Genomic DNA, 20,646 nt, shown 5'->3' with positions numbered 1-20,646 from the left:
ATCTGACTTTGATTTGGGAAAAAGTGGAGATTTTGACAGTGTGAGAGGAAATGAATCATCAAAATTATGAGAAGACATTGGAATTACTGATTTAGTGGAGGAGGGATTCAGCAAGAAATGTTCTGTATCCATGCGGGATGAGGAGCCCCTCCAGAGGCATGCGGAAAGGACATTGGAGCAGATTGTAAAAATAGTTGGGTCAAGGAGTCAGAATCTGAGATTCTGCATGCAATCCTGTCAGGTTCTGTGATTACACATTGATAACCAACATCACTGATTACATCTTCAAATAATGTATTCAACCTGCTGTTCGAGTTGCCTAAAGCCCCCATCAATCTTACCCCATCATATTTATCAATCAGGTCTCAATTCTGCTTCATTGCAAGTTCACCTATATAGCATATCGATCATATCGATACAGCACAGAAATAGACCCTTTGGATCATTTAGTCCATGCCGAAGTCTTTTGCCTAGTCCCAGATTCACCACTCTTTGGCTAAAGAAATTTCTCCTCATCTCCTTTCTAAAAGGATGCCCCTCTACTCTGAGGCTCTGTCCTCTGGTCTTAGACACTCCTACCTTAGGAAACATCCTCTCCACATCCGCTCTGTCTAAGCTTTCACCATTTAATAGAGTCACTCCTCATTCTTCTGAATTGCAGTGAACACAGGCCCAGAGCCAGTAAGTTCTTGCCTTTATATGACTTGACATTCAATCCTGGAATCATTTTCGTAAACCTCCTTTGAACCCTCTCCAGTTTGAGCACATTTTTTCTAAGATAAGGGGCCCAAAACTGTTCACAATACTCCAAGTGAGGACTCACCAGAGATTTATAAAGTCTTAGCATCATATCCTTGCATTTATATTCTAGTCTTCTTGAAATGAATGCTAACATTGCATTTGCCTTCCTCACCACAGACTCAACCTGCACGTTAACCTTTAGGGAATCGGGCACAAGGACTCCCACATCCCTTTGTGCCTTAGATTTTTGTACTTTCTCCCATTTAGAAAATAGTCAACTCTTGCATTTCTTCTATTAAAGTGTATGACCATACACTCACTGACCATTCCATCTGCCATTCCTTTGCCCATTCTCCCAATCTAAGTCCTTCTGTACCCTCTCTTCTTGCTCAAACCTGCATACCCCTCTACCTATCTTGGTATTATCTGCAAACTTTGCAACAAAGCCATCAAATCATTAGCATATAACGTAAAAAGAATCAGTCCCAACATGGAACCCCACTAGTCACTGGCAACCATCCAGAAAAGGCTCCCTTTATTCCCACTCATACCTCCTGCCAATCAGCCACGGCTTTATCCATGCTAGAGTCTTTTCTGTAATACCATGGTCTCATACTTGCTCAGCAGCTTGTCAAAGGCCTTCTGAAAATGTAAGTACACAACATCAGCTGATTCTCCTCTGTCCATCCTGCTTGTTACTTTTTTAAAGAATTCCAACAGATTTGTCAGGCAAGATTTTCTCTTGAGGAAACCAACCTGACTACACCCCATTTTATAATATACTTCCAAGTACCCCAAAAGCACAGCCTTAACAATTAACTCCAACATCTTCCCAAAAACTGAGGTCAGACAATCTGGACTATAATTTCCCTTCTTCTGCCTCTCTCCCTTCTTGAAGAGTGGAATGACATTAGCAATTTTCCAGTCTTCCTGAACTATACCAGAATCTAGTGATTCTTGAAAGATCATTACTAATACCTCCATACAATCTCTTCAGCTACCTCTGAGAAATCTGGTTGTACACCAGCTGGTCCAGGTGACATATCTACCTTTAGACCTTTCAGTTTCCCAAGAACCTTCTCCCTAGTAATGGTAACTTTACACAATTTATGATCCCTGATGTCTGGACTTCCACCATACTGCCAGTGTCTTCTACAGTGATGACAAGCAAAATACTTATTCAGTTCATTTGCTCCTTCCTTGTTCCCCATTTCTACCTCTCCAGCATTGTTTTCCAAATTACCCCTCTTGGAATCCAGCCCCAACATTATATTCCCAATCTACCTGCATATTGAAATACCCACGATAATTGTAACATTGCCTTTTTGGAATGCATTTTCTGTATCCTGTCATAACATAGACCATTATAATTGTTCTGGATAGGGTTTTTTTACCCTTGCAGTTCTATTCACAAAGATTCAACATCTTCTGACTCTATATCGCCTCTTTCTATTGATTTCATTTCACTTTTTAACAACAGAGCAACGCCGACCCCTCTGCTTTCCTGCCTGTCCATTTGACACAATGTGTATTCTTGGACATTAAGCTCCCATCTATAATCTTCTTTCAGCCATGATTCAGTAATGCCTACAATATCATACATGCCAATCTGTAATTGTGCCACAAATTCATCTACCTTATTCCGCATACTGTGTGCATTAACACCTTCAGTCCTGTATTCACCCTTTTCAATTCTGTCTACCTTTTACATTGCAACTCATCCTGTTAACTGCAATTTCTTCCTATCATCAGCCTCCCCTTGGGTGTCTCACGGCACATTGCCTCTGCTTGTGACCTAACTACCTCATCTTCAGCAAAACCACCCCAGTTCCCATCCCCCTGCTAAATTAGTTTAAACCCGCCTGAACAACTCTAGCCAACTTGTCCACAAGGATATTGGACCCTTTTGGGTTCAGGTGTAATCTCCCTTTTGTACAGGTCATACCTTCTCCAGAAGAGATGCCACTGTTCCATAAATCTGAACCCTGGCCCTCTGCGCTAGTTCCTCAGTCATGCGTTTACCTGCCAAATCATCCTATTACCCTCACTGGCATGTGGCTCAGCTAGTAATCCAGAGATTACTACCCAGAGGTCCTGTTACTCAGCTTTCTACCTAGCTCCCTAAAGTCTTTCTTCAGGACCTCCTCACCTTGTCCACTTATGTCATTGGTGCCAATATGTACCAAGACATCTGGCAGCTCTCCCTCACCCTTGAGAATGCCGTGGACATGATCCGAGATATCCCTGATCCTGGCACCAAGGAGACAACATACCATCCAGGTGTCTCTATTGTGTCCACAGAATCCCATCTCTGTTCCTCTGACTAAGGATTCTCCTATCAACACTGCAGTCCTCTTCATCACTCTGCTTTTTTGAGTCACAGCACCAGACTCAGTGCCAGAGACCTGGTCAGTGTGGCTCCCCCGGTACGTCATCCACTTCAATAGTACCTAAAATTGTATATCTATTATTGAGGGGAACTGCCACTGGTGTACACTGCACTGGCTTTGCGTTTCCTGACAGTCACCCAGTTCACTGTCTCCTGCACCTCGGGATGACTTCCTTCCTGTAGTTCCTGTCTATCTCCCCTCATTCTCCTGCATGAGTCAAAGATCATTAAGCTTCAGCTCCTGTTCCTTAACATAACTGCCACATCCACCACTTCCATTAGCAGCTCATTCCATGCTCTCACTACCCACTGAGTGAAGAAGTTTCCCCTCAGGTTCCCTTTAAATATTTCACCTTTCGTCCTTAACCTATGACCTCTAGTTCTAGTCTCACCCAATCTCAGTGGATAAAGCTTGCTTGCATTTACCCAATCTATACCCCTCATCATTTTGTATACCTCTATCAAATCTCCCCCCATTCTCCTACACTTCAGGGAATAAATTCATAACCTTTCAACCTTTCCCCGTAACTTGGGTCCTTGAGTCCCAAACCTCCTTGTAAATTTTCTCTGTACTCTTTCAATATATTGACATTTTTCCTGTAGGTACATGGCCAGAACTGCACACAATTCTTCATATTTGGCCTCACCAATGTCTTATACAACTTTAGCATAACATCCTAACTTCTGTGCTCAGTACTCTGATTTACAAAAGTCAATGTGCCCAAACCTCATTTTGGGATCCTGTCTACCTGTGGCACCACTTTCAAAAAATTATGATCTATATTTTCTACTGCACTCCTCAGTGTCCTACCGTTCACTGTTTAAGTCCCACCCTGATTTGTCCTCTCAAAATGCAACACCTCACACTTGTTTGAATTAAATTCCATCTGCCATTTTTCAGCCATTTTTTCTGCGGGTCCATATCCCGCTGCAAGCTTTGATAATCTTCTTCACTGTTCACTATGCCACCAATCTTGGTGTCATCCAGTTTACCATATTATTAACCAAATCATTAATATATATGACAAACAAAACAGACCCAGCACCAATCCCTGCAGTACATCACTAGTCACAGGCCTCCAGAGGCAAACATCTACTAACGTTCTCTGGCTTCTCCTTCTATGCTAATCTTGACTCCAGTTTACTTCTTCACCCTGAATGCCATATGACTAGACCAGCCTCAAATGTGAGACTATGCCAAAGGCCATGCTAGGTCAATGTTGGCAATGTCAACTGCCTGCCCTTTATCAACTTTCCTGGTAACCTCCTTGAAAAACTCTGAATGGTCAGACTCGACCTACCACACAGAAAGCCATGTTGACTACCCCTAATCAGGCCCTGTCTATCCAAATACTTACTAAGTCATTTAATTATCATTCAGACCATACATAGATAGAGCTGACACACACTAAATGCTGGAGGAACTCAGCAGGCCAGGCAGCATCTATGGAAGAGAGTACTGTCAATGTTTTGGGCTGAGACCCTTCAGCAGGACTGGAGAAAAAAAGATGAGGGGTAGAGTTAAAAGGTGGGGGGAGGGGAGGGAGAAACACAAGGTGATAAGTGAAAGTGGGAGGGGGAGGAGTGATGTAAAGAGCTGGGAAGTTGATTGGTGAAAGACATCTCGGACTGGAGAAGGGGGGATCTAATAGGAGAGGACAGAAGATCATGGAAGAAAGAAAAGGGGGAGGAGCACCAGTGGGAGGAAATGGTCAAGCAAGGAGATAAGGTGAGAGAGGGAAAAGAGGATGGGGAATGGTGAAGGGGGGCATTGCTGGAAGTTTGAGAAATAAATGTTCATCCCATCAGGATGTAGGCTACCCAGACAGAATATAAAGTGTTGTTCCTCCAACCTGATTGTGGCCTCGTTGTGACAGTAGAGGAGGTCATGGATATGTCTCTATCTCTGGAGACAGCTTGATGCCAATTATAAACCCACAGACTCTCACAGCTACCTGGACTATATCTCTTCCCGCCCTGTTACTTATAAAAACGGCATCCTCTTCTCTCAATTCCTCCGTCCCCACCGCATCTGCTCTCAGGATGAGGCTTTTTATTCCGGAACGAAGGAGATGTCTTCCTTCTTCAAAGAAAGGAGCATCCCTTCCACCACCATTAATGCTGCCCTCAATGGCATCTATTCCATTTCACTCACATCTGCTCTCATCTCATCGCCTCACCAGCCTACCAGGGATAGTATTCCTCTTATCCTTACCTACCGCCCCACCAGCCTCTGTGTCCAGCTCATAACTCTCTGCAACTTCTGTCATCTCCAACAGGAACCCACCACCAAGCACATCTTCCCCCCCCCCCACCAACTTTCTGCTTTCCACAGGGATCGTTCTCTATGCGACTCCCTTGTCTAGTCATCCCTCCCCACTGATCTCCCTCCTGGCACTTATTCTTGCAAGTGGAACAAGTGCTACACTTTCCCCGTTACCTCCTTCCTCATTACCATCCAGGGCCCTAAACAGTCTTTCCAGTTGAGGCAACACTTCACCTGTGAGTCTGTTGGGGTCATTTGCTGTGTTTGGTACTCCCGATGTGGCCGCCTGTATATCGGTGAGACCCAACGTATAGTGGGAGACTGCTTCGCCGAACACATACTTTGTCTGCCAGAAAAAGCAGGATCTTCCAGTGGCCACCCATTTTAATTCCACTTCCCATTACCATTCCGATATGTCAATCCATGGCCTTCTCTACTGTTGCGATGAAGCTACACTTAGGTTGGAGGAACACACTTTATATTCCATCTGGGTAGCCACCAACCTGATGGCATGAACATCGATTTCTCAAATTTCCAGCAATGGTCCCCTCCCTCTCTCCTTCACTATTCCCCAACCCCTTTTCCATTTCTCACCTTATCTCCTTGCCTTCCTATTGCCTCCCTCTGGTTCTTCTCCCCCCTTTTCTTTCTTCAATGGTCTTCTGTCTTCTCCAATTAGATTCCCCCTTCTCCAGTTCTGTGTCTCTTTCACCAAGCAACTTCCCAGCTCTTTACTTCACCCTGCCCTCTCCTGGTTTCACCTATCACCTTGTGTTTCTGCCTCCCCTTCTCCCACCTTTTAACTTTACTTCTCATCTTATTTTCTCCAGTACTGATAAAGTGTCTCGGCCCAAAATGTCGACTGTACTCTTTTCCATAGATGGTGCCTGGCCTGCTGAGTCCCTCCAGCATTTTTTATGTGTTGCCTGGATTTCCAGCATCTGCAGATTATCTTTTGTTTGTGATAGATACAGCTGATGAGACTGCGTTCCTTTGGGGCCAAGGTGCAAAACATTCAAATAGCAAGCAAACTTTCAAAAATAGTGAGTAGTTCAAAACATCGGGAAAAGAAATATATTCACTCGAAAAATATATAGTCCAAGACCCCGAGCCACAATGTCCAGCAATCGATGGTACAGTCTGCAGATTCACACAACCCAGCCTGTCATTCCACAGCTCGAACACAAGAGGGCAGCACCAACAGGTGCTACCAGGCCCCATCTGAGCTCATCACACTGCAGCTCTTCCATGTCTCTCACCTGGTCTGCAGCAGCGGGCAGGCTTGAGGCCTAGTTCTCACTACAGCTGAGGCTGCACAGCTCCCATGTTGACTGTCCCTTCACCTGACAAGAGTAACAGGCTGGTAGCAACTTACCCTGTCACTGTCCAGCAGAGTCTTGCGATTACAAGTGAAATGTCAGAGACAATCTCCCACGTTTTTGCTGCTCCAACTCCAATGCCTCTGAGTAGTGAGCATCAACAGGGTCTGCAGCCAGGACAACTGCTCTGTACCCAAACTGACTCTGATCCCTCTGATATCTCGGCCAACCCCTTCGATCCCTCGGCTGGCTCCAATGCTGACACCAGCCCAGTTACTCTGATCAACGAGCAGCTCACTGGTGGAGTAGCCCTGCAGGACATGATGTTCTTGGAGTAGAATTGTCTTTGGATTGTAAAAATCAAATCTTACAAAGATAAAAGACACCTTTGGTTGGCCCCCAAGAGGCTGCTGTATTTGCCCATGTCGCCATCTTACTGGAATTTGGTCCCATAGTCCAAGTTTAAGTTTAATCGTCATTCAACTGTACACATGCTAAATGACTCAGCATTCCTCTGGGGTCGAATTGCAAAACACAATGCATACAGTCACACACAGCTCATAGCATATAGCATATACAGTCACAAAAATATAATATTAGCCTAGTTCTCTGAGTGGCCTGGCCTGTAGATTGATGGTGCATGGGATGTTATCCTGGATGTTTCTGCAAGAAGAAGAGTGCAGACACACAATGCAATCTAGCTTGTCTTCCACCAAGTGAACACTAGAGAGCAGCACTGAGGGGAGGAGCCAGCCCTCCCGTCGCACCTCTGCTCTCTCCCACACTGACTCCAGTGCCTCCTTCCCTGTGTGGCGACACCGTGGCACGAGAGCCTGATCTGTACCACAACCGAGACCACACAGCTTCCCCTAAGCCAGTCCTGTCAGTGAATCAATGAACTGGACTTGCAGTATTCTACATTACCAATGTTCAACAGGGTCTTGTCACCACAAGATAAATGTCCAAGACCTTCCAGTGATTTAAATGCCTTCCAATAATTTACCCACTACTGATGTCAGGCTCACTGGCCTTTAATTTCTCAGCTTATTCTTAGAGTTTTTGTTGAACAACGCAACAACGTTCAGCAGGTAACTGCCATTATGAAGAAATACTGCAGCACCTTTACTTGCTTAGAAGTTTGAAAACATTTGGCATGACAACTAAAACTTTGATAAACTTTTATAGATGAGTGGTGGAGAGTATATTGACTGGTTGCATCATGGCCTGGTATGGAAACACCAACGGCCTTAAATGGCAAAACCTACAAAAAGCAGTGGATATGGCTCAGCCACCACCATTGAGGACATCGACATGGAACGCTGTCCCAGGTAAGCAGCATCTGTCATTCAGGGGCCACCACCAACCAGGCCAAGCTCTCTTCCTGCTGCTGCCATCAGGAAGAAGGTACAGGAGCCTCAGAACCCACACTACAAGGTTCAGGAACAGTTACTACCCCTAAACCATCAGGCTTTTGAACCAGAGGCGATAGCTTCACTTGCATCATCACTGAGCTGATCCCACAATCTATGGACTCACTTTCAAGGACTCTTAAAACATAGAAAACCTACAGCACAGTACAGGCCCTTCAGCCCACAAAGCTGTGTCGAACATGTCCTTACCTCAGAAATTTCCTAGGGTTACCCATAACCCTCTATTTTTCTAAGCTCTATGTACCTATCCAGAAGTCTCTTAAAAGGCTCTATCACCATCACCACCACCATCGCTGGCAGCCCATTCCATGCACTGACCACTCTCTGCATAAACACTTATCACTGACATCTCCTCTGTACCTACTTCCAAACACCTTAAACCTGCGTCCTCTTGTGGCAACCATTTCAGCCCTGGGAAAAAGCCTCTGACTATCCACACGATCAATGCCTCTCATCATCTTATACACCTCTATCAGGTCACCTGTCATCCTCCATCACTCCAAGGAGAAAAGGCTGAGTTCACTCAACCTGTTCTCATAAGGCATGCTCCCCAATCCAGCCAACATCCTTGTAAATATCCTCTGTACCTTTTCTATGGTTTCCACATCCTTCCTGTAGTGAGGCGACCAGAATTGAGCACAGTACTCCAAGTGGGGACTGACCAGGGTCCTATATAGCTGCAACATTACCTCTCGGCTCTTAAACTCAATCCCACGGTTGATGAAGGCCAAAGCACTGTATGCCTTCTTAACCACAGAGTTAACCTGCGCAGCAGCTTTGGGTGTCCTATGGACTTGGTCCCCAAGATCCCTTTGATCCTCCACACTGCCAAGAGTCTTACCATTGATGCTATATTCTGCCATCATATTTGATTTACCAAAATGAATCACCTCACACCTCTCTGAGTTGAACTCCATCTGCCACTTTTCAGCCTAGTTTTACATCCTATCAATGTCCCACTGTAACCTCTGACAGCCCTCCATACTATCCACAACAACTCCAACCTTTGTGTCATCAGCAAATTTACTAACCTATCCCTCCACTTCCTCATCCAGGTCATTCATAAAAATCACAAAGAGTAAGGGTCCCAGAACAGATCCCTGAGGCACACCACTGGTCACCGACCTCCATGCAGAAGATGACCTGTCTACAACTACTCTTTGCCTTCTGTGGGCAAGCCAGTTCTGGATCCACAAAAGCAAAGTCCCCTTGCATCCCATGCCTCCTTACTTTCTCAATAAGCCTTGCATGGGGTACCTTGTCAAATACCTTGCTGAAGTCCATATACACTACATCTACTGCTCTACCTTCATCAATGTGTTTAGTCACATCCTCAAAAAATTCAATCAGGCTCGGAAGGCACGACCTGCCTTTGACAAAGTCCTACTGACTATTTCTAATCATATTAAGTCTCTCCAAATGTTCATAAATCCTGTCTCTCAGGATCTTTTCCATTAACTTACCAACCACTAAGGTAAGACTCACTGGTCTATAATTTCCTGGGCTATCTCTACTCCCTTTCTTGAATAAGGGAACAAGGGAACAAGAGACTCTTCATCCTGTGTTCTTGGTATTTATTGCTTATTTATTTATTATTGTTATTTCTTTTATTCCTTCTTTTGTACTTGCAGTTTGTTATCTTTTGCACATTGTTTATCTGTCCGTCCTGTTGGTTGTGGTCTCTCATTGATTTTATTATGTTTTTTTGGATTTACTCAGTATGCCTGCAAGCAAACAAATCTCATGGTTGTACATGGTGACATGTATATGTACTTCGATAATAAATTTACTTTGAACTTTGAACATCCTCCAGCTCTCCAGCAGATTACCCGTGGCTAAAGTAGTTTTATATACCTCTGCCAGGGGCCAGCAATTTATGCACTAGCCCCCCATAATGTCTGACCTTGGGGACTTATCCACCCTAATTGTCCTCTTCTGTAATCCAGATACAGCTCATGACCTCACTACTCTTTTCTTCAGTCCTATAGACTCTGCATCTGTCTCCTGAGTAATACAGATGCAGAAAATCCATATAACGTTTCATCCATTTCTTTCAGCTCCATGCATAATGACCACATCGATCTTTAAGAGAGTCAATTTTGTCCCATGCTACCCTTCGGCTCTTAATGTAACTGTAGATGGCCTTGGGATTCTCCTTCACCTTGTCTTCCAAAGCAACCTCATCCCTGCTTTTAGCCTTCCTGTTTTTCCTCTTAAGTGTTCTCTTGCATTTCTTATACTCTTTGCTGCCTGTATCTGCTCTGCCCCTCACTAATGGCTATAATGTCATAATTTCATGTGCTGATCCATGCTCCAATCTCGTCTGTCTTACCTACGACACTCCGTGCATTGAAATAGACCACAGCTCAGAACAATCATCCCACTTGCCTAAACTAGGGAACATTTTGAGGGATATAGACTTGAAAGTTATACACCTTGGTTGGGATGGATGAGTTGGGCTTGAAGGGCCTGTTTTAACTGCAGCTTAGTTCTGCTCCATGACCACTGATCAATCATGATAGGCACAGCACCCAAACATATTGCAGAACTCTTACGAACTTTATCTTGGGCAAAGTGGGACAAAGTCAGAGGAAGCAGGAGGGGATAGGAACATCTGCACGTCTATTCCTGATGGAAGTGTCATTACTGGGAATTTCTGGTAGGGCCTTTTCTAAAGCTGTGGACAACAGAATGGCTGAAACCACCAAGGATAATGGAGCTCCATCTTGAAAGGATATGAAAATAGAACATAGAACAATACAACACAACACAACACAGTACAGGCCACTCAACCTACTCCAAGATCAATCTAATCCATCCCTTCCAAACAGCCATCATTTGTTTTCCATCCATGTGCCTCTCTAGGAGTCTCTTAACTGTCTCTACCACTACCCTCAGCAGTGTGTTCTCCGCACAGCACTCTCTGTGAAAAAAAACTATCTCTGATATTCCTCCAATTATTGTTAAAAGTATGCCCTCTCATATTAGCCATTGCCACACTGGGAATGAGACTCTGGCTGTCCGCTTTATCAATGCCTCTTGTCATCTTGTACACCTCCATTAAGTCGCCTCTCATCCTTCTTTGCTCCAAAGAGAAAATCCCTAGCTTGCTTATCCTGGTAAATCTCCTTTGCACCGTCTCCACATCCTTCCTATAATGAGGCAACCACAACTGAACACAATACTCCAAGTGTGGTCTAACTATAGAGATTTATAATGCTGCAACAATACCTCATGGCTCTTGAAGTCAATCTCCTGACTATCACAGGCTAACACATCATAGGCCTTCTTAACCACTGTATCAATTTTCATAGCAAGTTTGAGGGATCTGTGGCTTTGGAGCCCAAGATTGTTCTGTTCCTCTACACAGCTGGGAATCCTACCTTTGAACTTCAGAATCAAAATCAGGTTTATTATCATCGGCATGTGACATGAAATTTGTTAACTTACCAGTAGCAGTTCAATGCAATACATAATATAGAAGAGAAAATAAATAAATACATAAATGACAGTATACATATATTGAATAGATTAAAACTTGCAAAAATCAGAAATACTGTATATTAAAAAAAGTGAGGTAGTGTCCAAGGGTTCAATGCCCATTTAGGAATCGGATGGCAGAGGGGAAGAAGCTGTTTCTGAATCGCTAGGCTTCTGTATCTCCTTCCTGACAGTAACAGTGAGAAAAAGGCAAGCCCTGGGTCCTGGAGGTCCTTAATAGTGGACGCTGCCTTTCTGAGACACTGCTCCCTGAGGATGTCCTGGGTACTTTGAAGGCTAGTACCCAAGATAGAACTGATTAGATTTACAACCCTCTGTCAGAATGCTCTCCACGGTACAACTATAGAAGTTTTTGAGCGCATTTGTTGACATGCCAAATCTCTTCAAACTCCTGATGAAATATAGCCACTGTCTTGCCTTCTTTATAACTGACTGATATGTTGGGACCAGGTTAGCTCCTCAGAGATCGTGACACCCAGGAACTTATAGTCTACCTTCAAGTTTGACCTTTCAAAGTGAATCATTTCACACTTTTCTGGATTGAATTCCGTATGTCACTTCTCAGCCCAGCCCTTCATCCTGTCACTGTCCCATTGTGACCTAAGAGAACCTTTTATACTATCCACAACACTACCAACTTGTTTGTCATTTGCAAACTTAGTAATTCACCCTCCACTACTTCATCTATGTCATTTACAGTATAAAAATCACAAAGAACAGAAACCTATGGTACACTACTAGTTACACACCTTCAGGCGGAATCTGCCCCATTTACTACCATTGTCTGCCTTCAGTGGGCAAACCATTTCTGGATCCACACAGCCGAGTTTCCCTGGATCCCATGCCTCCTGACTTACTGAATGAGCCTACCATGGGAAACCTTGTAGACCACCATAATAAAATCCATCTGCACTACACCCACTGCTCTACCTTCATCAGTTTGTTTTGTCACTTCCTTAAATAATTTAATCAGGCTCATGAGGCATGACCTGCCCGTCACAAAGCCATGCTATTTATCCCAATTCAGACCATGTTTCTCCAAATGCTCAGGAATCCTGTCTCCAAGGATCCTCTGCAATAAGTTGCCTCACTGATGTAGGACTCACTGGTCTATAACTCCCAGGATTATTCCTATTACCTTTCATGAACAAAGAAATATGCCATCTTTCAATCTTCTGGTCCTATTCCTGTAGTCTGTGAGGGCACAACGATAATTGCCAATGGCTTAGCAATCTCTTTCTTCACATCCCACAGTGACCTGGGGTATATCTGGTCTGGCCCCGGGACTTATCTGACCTAACGTTTTTCAGAAGTTTCATTACATCCTCTTTTTTAATGATGACATGTTCTAGCAAATTGGCCTGTTCTAGGCTGACCTCATGTTCTTCAAGGTCCCACTCATTGGTGGATACTGAAGCAAAGTATTCACTAAGGACCTCCACTACCTCTTCTGACTCCAGGCATTTGTTTCCTCTTTTATCCCTGATCAGTCCTACCCTCACTCTAGTCATCCTTCTGTTCTTCACATACATTATAGAAGACCTTGGGGTGTTCTACACACCAAGGCCTTCTCATGTCTCCTTCTAGCCCTCCCAAGTCCTTTCCTGCTCTTTCCTGCATGCATTATAATTCCCAAGGGCCCTGTCTGATCTTTGAAATGGGTGATAACATAAAAATAAACTTATTTTTCTTTCATTTCTGCTGTAACCAATGCACCAGAACTATCCAGGAGCACAAGTTTATGCAATGTGATTGGAATACAGTCTGCAATAGGGTCAAAGAGTCATAAGCAGGAGCATGTAGTTGTTGAGGTATAGTCATGAATCCCGACAGAACTGCACATTGAATCTCGGATCTTTTCTCCTGAGACCAACCACTTTGACAGTCTGCTCCACTGTTCTCTTACCATGTTTCAGGAGAGTCTCATCACTCCCTGTGGAAATGGGGAAATCTGCATTCATCCTGAAGCCACATACTTTCTTCACTAGCTGGTCTCAGGCAACAGAGGAAAGAAACATAATTTGTTCTTTTTGTAAAGAGAGCTGAAAGGAACAGGCAAGATAAAAAATATATTCATTGCAAAGTGAATATGAATAAATCTGTACATTAAAGTCATAGAGAAGTACAGCACAGAAACAGGCCCTTTGGCTCATCTAGTATGTGCCAAAACCATTTAAACTGCCACTTCCATTGACCTGCACCAGACCATAGCCCTCCATATCTTTACTATCCATGTACCTATCCAAACTACTCTTAAACATTGAAATTGAGCTCATATGCACCATTGGGCTGGCTGCACATTCCACACTCTCATGACCCTCTGAGTGAAGAAGTTTCTACTTATGTTCTCCTTAAACCTCTCACCTGCCATGACCTTTGGTTGTAGTCCCATCCAGCCTCAGTGAAAAAAGCCTACTTGCATTTACCTTATCTATACTCCTCATAATTTTGTATACTTCTATCAAATTTCCTCTCAGTCTTCTACGTTAAAGGTATAAAGTCCTAACCTACTCAATCTGTCCTTATAACTCAGGTCCTCCAGTCCCAGTAACATCCTTGTAAACTTTCTCTGTGCTCCTTCAGCCTTGTTTAAATCTTTCCTGTAGGGTAGCATTGTCAATTAACATCTTCACCACTGTGGCTAGTAGTAAGGTAGATGTTGCTCTACACTAACTTTGTGTACAAAGTTGTAGATCTAGTTGTAGATCTAGAGTAGATAAAGGTATTAATGTACCTTGATTTTGAAATTATAGTCATTCATCCCTGCCTCTAACCTCATAGTTATAGTTCCCAAACCACAGTCAGATTTGTTTCCAATAGCTTTAGACCATGGAACACGGAGCAGGCTCTGCATGTCTGTGACAACCATGATGCCCAATTAAACTAATTCCATCTGCCTGCATATGGTTAATATCCATCATTTCCCTGCCTCTTCATATGGCTATTTAAATGTCTTCTTAAATATTGCAATCATTACCTCCCCTAGCAGTGCAATGCAGGCACCTACCACTGAGTTCAAAACTTCCCTCAAAAATCTCTTATAGACTTTACACCCTAAAACTATGCCCTCTAGTTTGACATTTCCCGATTTAAAGGTAAAAACTCATTTTAGGCATCTCCTGTTTGCTACCGATTGCTCCCAAGTAGAAAATGAATTATGACTTGCAAAACAATGCTTCATGTCAAAATAGAACTCAGGAATCTAATGTACAGAAAAGGTGGCCAGTGTTTAAAGTGAAACAGTGTCCACACTTAAAAAATTACTCATTGATAATAAGATGTTTTGGGGCTTCCTAAAGGTGTGGAATGTATTTGAGGAAAGAAGTCTTTTCTCATTCAATAGATACTTTGCATCTTATCTTTTGATGGAAGCGCTGCATGTCAGAAATCATATTTCAGCAATAACTGATGAGGAGCTGGGAATTATATAATTACTTAATGATAATTAAAATAAACATCTCACGTATAATGTGAATTTAATGACAATAAATCAAAAGAAGTTGTTACTGCATTAAACTGTCAAAGTGTTCTCTTCCAATGTACTGTGTAGAATATTGATCATCCAGTCACAGGAACGATATTGCTGTCCATTAACTGAGGACATGCCTGAGAGTTCAAAGTTCGAAGTAATTTTATTATCAAGGTACATATCTGTCACCATTCATCTTTTTGCAGGCACTCACAGTCGAACAAAGAAATACAATAGAATCAATGAAAATCTACACACGAATGAAGACTGAAAAATAACCGAAGTGCAGAAGAAGACAAATAGCGCACATATATACAAAAATAAATGATGACCTGGATGGAGGATTCCTTGATGATGGATGCCGCTTTCTTGTGGCAGTGCTCATTTTGGAGGTTCTCAGTGGTGGGGAGGGCTTTACCTGTGATGAACTGGGAGGGATCAATTACATTATATAGGCTTTTCTGTTGATGGACGCTGGTGTTTCCATACCAGTGATTCATTCAGTCACGATACTCTCCACTGTTCACCTATAGAAATCGGTCGGTATTAGATGATATCCTGAATCTGCACTATATTTATGGTGTTATATGATGTTTGCTCCTTATACAGTCACCTCATTGAGACCTGTGCTATATAACTTGTAGAAATTAATTCATTTTTAAAGTGTAATGTTGAACTAAAGCATGTTCAGTTTCATTCTATGAAACATACAGTGGATCACATAGAGACATACAGGGGGTGATACTGATCTTGGCCAGCAGCACGAATCAGCATGTTCTATTTTGCATTCATCTAATTATTTTTAAATGCTGGACAGATACACACAGTTTCCCACTGTGCACTAACTGTGATGGAGGGGCTACCAGCCAGCAGCACACAACGGAAGATTAATTCATCATTTAAATGTAGTTTTCCTTAATTGTTGTACAAGTGGACATGAATTCTGCAGTCCTAGAAATAAGACAACTAGGAGAGTTTTCTTCAGACCAAGGGTGTAGCTATGGGCACTCGCATGGGACCCAGCTATGCCTGCCTCTTCGTGGGTTATGTGGAACAGTCTATGCTCCAAATCTATACTGGTACTGCTCCCCAACTTTTCCTTTGCTACATTGATGACTACATTGGTGCTGCTCCCTGCACCCATGCTGAGCTCGTCGATTTCATCGACTTTGCCTCTAACTTTCACCCAGCCCTCAAATTCACTTGGTCCATCTTGGACACTTCTCTCCCCTTTCTCAATCTCTCTGTCTCCATCTAGGGAGACAGTCTGTCCACTGACATCTTCGATAAACCCACTGACTCTCATAATTACCTTGATTATACCTCTTCCCACCCTGCCAAATGCAAAAATTCTGTTCCCTATTCCCAGTTCCTCCGTCTCCGCCGCATCTGCTCCCAGGATGAGGCTTTCCGTTCCAGGACATCTCAAATGTCCTCTTTCTTTAAGAATAGTGGTTTCCCTTCTGAGGTTATCAATGATGTCCTCACCCGCATCTCCTCCATTTCCCGCACTTCGGCCCTCACCCCATCCTCCCGTCACCACAACAGGGACCGTGTCCCCCTTGTCCTCACCCACCACCCCACCAGCCTCCGGATCCAGCATATTATCCTCTGCAACTTCCGCCACCTTCAACAGGTCCCCACCACTAAGCACCTTTCCCTCTCTACCCCTCTCTGCTTTTCACAGGGATCGTTCCCTCCGTGACTGCCTGGTCCACGTGTTCCCCCCCCCCCCCACAGATCTCCCACCTGGTACTTACCCCTGCAAGCGTAAGTGCTACACCTGTCCCTACACCTCCTCTCTTACCACCATTCAGGGCCCAAAACAGTCCTTCCAGGTGAGGCAACACTTCACTTGTGAGTCTGTTGGGGTCATCTATTGCATCCAGTGCTCCCAATGCGGGCTCCTCTACATCGGCGAGACCCAACACAGATTGGGGGACCGCTTTGTCGAGCACCTCCGTTCTGTCCGTCACAACAGACAGGATCTGCCGGTTGCCACCCACTTCAACTCTGCTTCACATTCCCATTCGAATATTTCCATACATAGCCTTCTCTGCTACCATGATGAGGCCAAACTCAGGTTGGAGAAGCAACACCTCATATACTGTCTGGGTAGTCTCCAGCCCTTTGGTATGAACATCAAATTCTCCAACTTCCGGTAATTCCCTCCCTCTCCCTTCCCCCATCCCACTTTCACTCTGCCTTCTCTTCCAGCTGCCTATCACCTCTCTCATGATTCTGCCTTCTTCTACTACCCATAGTGCTTTCCCCTTAGATTCCTTCTTCACCTTTCCTGCCTATCCCCTCCCTGCTTCCCCTCCCCCACCTCTTGACCTTTCCTCTGATTGGTTTTTTCACCTGGCACCTTCCCCCACTTCCCCCAACTTCTTTATAGGGCCCCTGCCCCCTCCTTCTTCAGTCCTGACGAAGGGTCTCAGCCCGAAATGTTGACTGCTCATTTCCACAGATGCTGCCTGCTGAGTTCCTCCAGCTTGTTTGTACATGTTAACTAGGAGTGTTAATTTTAATTTTATCAACTGACCACTTAAGTAGGATTCAGATCCAGCATATACAAGGAATGTTTTACCTCAAGGAAACACTTTGGAACATCTTACAACATTGAAGTTACCATACAATTCTAAATTACAATATTCACTCAGTGGCCACTTTATTCGGTCCCTCCTGCACCAAATAAAGTTGTCACTGTGTGTATGTTGATGGTCTTCTGCTGTTGTAATCCACCCACTTCAAGAAGAACATCACTGTTGTGCATATAGAAATACTCTTCTGCACACCACTGTTGTTATTTGAGTTACTGTCACCTTCCTGTCTGCTTGAACTAGTCTGGTCACTCTTCTCTGACCTCTCTCATTAACAAAGCATTTTTCCAACAGTCCTGCCACTCACTGGATGGCTTTTGTTTTTTGAACCATTTTCTGTAAATTCTAGAGACTGTTGTGCATGAAAACACCAGAAGACCAGCAGCTTCTGAGATACTCAAACCAGCCCATCTGGAACCAATAATCATTCCATGGTCAAAGTCACTCAGATCACACTTCTTCCTAATCTAATGTTTAGTCTGAATGACAACTGAACCTCTTGACCATATCTGCATGCATTTTTGCATTGAGTTACTGCTACATGATTGGTTGATTAGATTTTTGCATTAACGAGCAGTTGTACAGGTGCACCTAATAAAGAGGTCACTGAGTGTATGTGTTAGTAGTTTTATTTGAAAAATATAATAGCTATTGGTTTAGGAACTAACACAGGTTATACATCCCCTTGAACCTATTCTACCTTTCAATTAAAGGATTCCTCTTCTGTATTTTTATTCCACCTCTCTTCCTGAGATCTGTGATCATCAGTATCAATGCCAGACCAAATGGTGTTGGGAAGATGGAGTGTGTGGCAGAACTTTGGTTGTCTACAACCTGATGGCATGAATATCGAATTCTCCAGTTTCAGGTAAACTGCTCCCTCTTTGTCCTTTTTCTCTCTCCTCTTGATCTATCTAATTTCTCCTACACCAACCCCAGGTTCCTCCAGCATCTTGCTCATTGCCCTAGTTCTACAGTCTCTTTTGTCTCCATCTGGAAGAAACTGTGGGTGGTCTCGTAGAGACTATGTAGAAATGTAGACTACGTAAACATTAGCAGAACTGTGGATAGTTAGGAAGATTGTCAGAGGAGGACATAAATCAGTTGGAGACTTCGGTGGAGAAATGGCAGATGGTCTTTAATCTGGACAAGTGTGAGGTGGTGTATTTTAGGAGATCAAATCCAAGAAGGAAGTATGCAGTAAAAGGCAGTACCTTTAGGAGCATTTAGGTAGGGTGCAAATCCATTGATTCCTGAAAGTGATAACACAAATGAGTAGGATGGTAAAGAAGGCATACAGTATACTTGTCTTCATTGGTCAGGTCATTGAGGATAATAGTAGGTATGTCATGTTGCATAAGATTTCACTGCCAAGGCTAATGTAATGGCTTCTATGTAATGTTCCACTGTTTGGTAATAGTTTCTCTGCAGCAGCAATGTCTGGGTTATGATTAGAGATAACGGGACTTTGGAATTCAGTGGCTATCCAATGGGAGAAATGTTGTTCATTCTTGTGTGTCTGGGAGCCGGGTTTCTCGTGGGTCTTTTGTCGAGGAGAGATGAAGAGGGAAGATGCGTGTGGAGAGAGCTGGTAGACCAACGGATGGAGTGGACTGGGATCTGAGGGACTGACGGTCAGCAATGTTTGGAGGAGACCAATGGTGGAAGAATGACTACTGAGTGAGCTCCAACATAATTTTGACTTTGACTCGGGCCTTTTGTTTTGTTTTTTTTAAATTTTCATTACTAACCCTATATTCAGATTAAGATTCATAAAGTTCAATCATTTAATTGTCTATGGTGTACTGTCTGATATTTTGCATTGTAGGTTTGTAACTGGGGGTACATGAGACAGCATCCACACAAATGCGATTGCCCATTTTGGTGGGGCCGAAGGCTGTTTCCCCTAGCCGAACACGAGCTGGGTGAGTCTGAGGGTTACAATTGTGGGGCTCGTTCAGGATTGATTCTGTTGGATGCTGTGTGATTGCCCTGTTTAAATCTGTGCTGGTATGGATGCTACTGGGGTGGAGTGCTGGTGTGCCTCTGTGGGATTACCGGTAATTAATGCGTGCATGTTGAGTGGGGTGGATATTCGTACCCCGGATGAATTGTTAATTCGATTTTTGAGTAGGGTTAAAGCTGTTGGCCAAGTTGAAATCATAGCACCAAAGTTTGATAAAATGGCAGTCTCTGACCTTGTTTTAGTTCAGACTAGCACTGATGTAACATTTATGGGACTGCCAGCGTCTGTTGGTGCCCCAGGTGAAGTGGGGCCATGGCTTGTCCATACAGTCAGGGAGGAGGAGAAGCGAGCCCAGCAGTCTGGGTCAAAGCTGAGTTGCTTGCAGTTGGGCTGGAGATTTCAGAGACAGGGTTCTATCATTTCTGAGGACTGAAGGGAAAGAGTGGTCGGATTTGGAAAGTTTAATTAGTCCCCGTCCTCCAGTGAAAAGTGAGGGTTCTGAGTTGGCATCAGCCCTTACCTCCCTGGCGAAGAAGTGGCCCAGTGCACAGGCAGAGGCTCCCCACCGGAAGCTAAGAATATTCTCTGGAATAATGCCCACCCCCAAGGGGAAAGAGGAGTATGAGAAGTGGGTGGAGTTCTGGGGAAGTGGCAGCTGCTCAGCGAGATGACCCGGGCATTGGCAGTATTTGGTACGTGGTTGAAAAGGGAGACGTGGCTCAGGCAGAGAAGATGAAACACGCCTCGGTGGCTCCATTACTGAGAGAATGGCCGCGGTTAAAGTTGAAGAACCGGATTTTATACTGTGTCACGTCACCCCCAGACCAACTTTGGCATTGCCAGCTGGTTCTGCCCGAGAAGTATCAGAGGATTGCATTGAAGTCACTTCAAGACAACAAGGTAAAATCCGATGGTGTTACAGGAAAGATACTGGCATGGATAGAGGAATGGCTGACAGGCAG

At 43.9% G+C, this 20,646-nt stretch overlaps 1 protein-coding gene across 5 annotated transcripts in view; it reads left to right on the top strand.

Moving 5' to 3' along the window:
* The window catches only part of LOC132395525 (transcription termination factor 1, mitochondrial), a 170,228-nt gene that overhangs the window by 114,817 nt on the left and 34,765 nt on the right, over window positions 1-20,646 (top strand). For 4 of the 5 annotated variants that reach the window (XR_009512640.1, XR_009512643.1, XR_009512641.1 and 1 more), the window contains exons 2-3: window positions 7,901-8,043; window positions 15,322-19,643. Coding sequence is in view for 1 of the 5 variants with exons in the window: in XM_059972282.1 (XP_059828265.1) it covers window positions 16,141-17,280 (1,140 nt within the window). In the remaining 4 variants the exon portion in view is untranslated. Of the gene's footprint in view, window positions 1-7,900; window positions 8,044-15,321; window positions 19,902-20,646 lie in introns of those variants that run through there. The other variant, XM_059972282.1, reaches the window with a different exon arrangement.

This window comes from Hypanus sabinus, chromosome 6, assembly GCF_030144855.1.
Source record: "Hypanus sabinus isolate sHypSab1 chromosome 6, sHypSab1.hap1, whole genome shotgun sequence".
Classification (NCBI taxonomy): domain Eukaryota; kingdom Metazoa; phylum Chordata; class Chondrichthyes; order Myliobatiformes; family Dasyatidae; genus Hypanus; species Hypanus sabinus.
Note: the sequence above shows the minus strand (reverse complement) of the source record. Positions and strands in the feature narration are given on the sequence as shown.